The 1,746-nt window shown below is 32.4% G+C and overlaps 1 protein-coding gene across 1 annotated transcript; it reads left to right on the top strand.

Moving 5' to 3' along the window:
• The first annotated feature begins 938 nt into the window (after positions 1 to 938).
• On the top strand, positions 939 to 1,705 carry LOC118732612. Its single transcript, XM_036461742.1, has 4 exons — positions 939 to 1,044; positions 1,106 to 1,248; positions 1,307 to 1,519; positions 1,574 to 1,705. Exons 2-4 carry the CDS (start codon positions 1,150 to 1,152, stop codon positions 1,703 to 1,705), a joined length of 444 nt encoding a protein of 147 aa, XP_036317635.1. The 5' UTR covers positions 939 to 1,044; positions 1,106 to 1,149.
• The last annotated feature ends 41 nt before the right edge of the window (positions 1,706 to 1,746 follow it).

The following is a 1,746-nucleotide window of genomic DNA, read 5'->3' as shown; positions in this document are numbered from 1 at the left end:
TGGAAAGCCACCGAATTCAGGCAGTTTCTCTTATATAGTGGTGTATTCATTCTAAAGGATTGTATTCCCGACGACCTATATTATCATTTCTTACTGCTATGTTCTGGTATTCGACTACTACTATCTGAAAAGTCATGCAATGTAGAAGCTAATGTGGCTCAAAAAATTTTGGAGGATTTTGTTTCATATTTTGCTATTATTTATGGAGAGGAATTGGTTAGCTTTAATGTTCATTGTATTTTACATTTATCCGATTGCGCCAAAATGTATGGTCAGCTAGATAACTTTTCGGCATACAAATATGAAAACCATATGCAGTATATTAAAAAATTAATTAAAAGCCCAACCAAAATTCTACAACAATTATATTCGAGGCTTGGTGAAACGCAAGGATTTGATTCTGACTCAAACGAAACTATAAATCAGCAATTACTTGAGACACGCAAGAGAAAAGAAAAGGACTGTTATTATTTCAGTGAAAATTTCGGTGTCATAAAAGTTACAAGTATGATGAATGAATATATTTCAGATAGTTTAAAAGGGTTAGTTTTCCAAAAAACAGAAAATTTGTTTGAAGAACCGCTGGAATCATTTCCAGGACTGGGTATAATGCTGGTAAGTGAGTTGGGATCTGAACCTATTAGTTTTTCATTACAAGATATTAAGCACAAATTATTTTGCATTCCCGTTGATAATAAATTAATCATGATACCGATTTTACACCACCTGTTTCATGATTTTTCCAACTAATACTTTCGCTTTCATTACGCTACCCATTAAATTAAAATATGTTGATAAAGAAATAATAAATATAATAGATAATAAAAAATCCATATCAATATATTAATAAGAATATAAAACTAAAGTACATAAAAGAAAAAACATCATGGAAAATGACAAAAATAATAATAATAATGGTAAGGAACTCTATTTTGTACTTATGTACCTATCATCGAAATAACACCTACAAACATATTTATCAATAGGAGAAGGATTTATAAAAAAAACGAAGATTTGAGCTGAGCAATTCAACGCCAAATGGAGGTGATATTTTTTATTTTGTATTTAAAGTTCTTTTGAAACTAACCCGGTTTCTTTATTATAGAAGTAACAGAATTGTTGAAACAAATTATAGCCAATCAAAATAAAATGGACGAAAAAATAACAGAAAACCAAAGACAGGTTGAAGGCCGCTTGGATGTGCTGGATCATCGCATTGATGCTATGGAAAAGGTTTTGTGTGAAAATGTGGGTTAAATAAATAAAAATTGGATTTATTTGCAATTAATATTTTATTCCATTTCAGATGACTAACAGGAACGAGACAATGGCTCAAAATCGCCTGATGCGGGAGTGTAAAATAATTTTGGCGAAGGTGCAGCAGTCCGTGGGAAAAATGACCGGCGACATCGTTGATGAAGCAATAGTGGAAGTTGCTAGCGTACTTCCGCTTTTTACAATAGATGCAGCAATGGAAGTGGAGGAAAAGCTGAATGAGCATGAATACGCCACTGCAATGGTAATTTTTACATTCAAAACCTGGTCGAAACTAATTACGTATTTTTTAAAACAGAAAACGCACATACACACACTGAAGGGCGCTTCTGGAGACGTGGATCCAGTTATGCGACAATTATTTGCGGACGAACTGTTGTATTTTTACAATTGGGATGGCAGAAAGGAAAAAAAGCGTTGTCTAACCTAAATTTAGTCAACCAGATTTTATTTGGTAATATATAACATATA

Source organism: Rhagoletis pomonella, unplaced genomic scaffold (assembly GCF_013731165.1).
Source record: "Rhagoletis pomonella isolate Grant_MI unplaced genomic scaffold, Rhpom_1.0 Rhpom_scaffold_23325, whole genome shotgun sequence".
Taxonomy (NCBI): domain Eukaryota; kingdom Metazoa; phylum Arthropoda; class Insecta; order Diptera; family Tephritidae; genus Rhagoletis; species Rhagoletis pomonella.
Note: the sequence above shows the minus strand (reverse complement) of the source record. Positions and strands in the feature narration are given on the sequence as shown.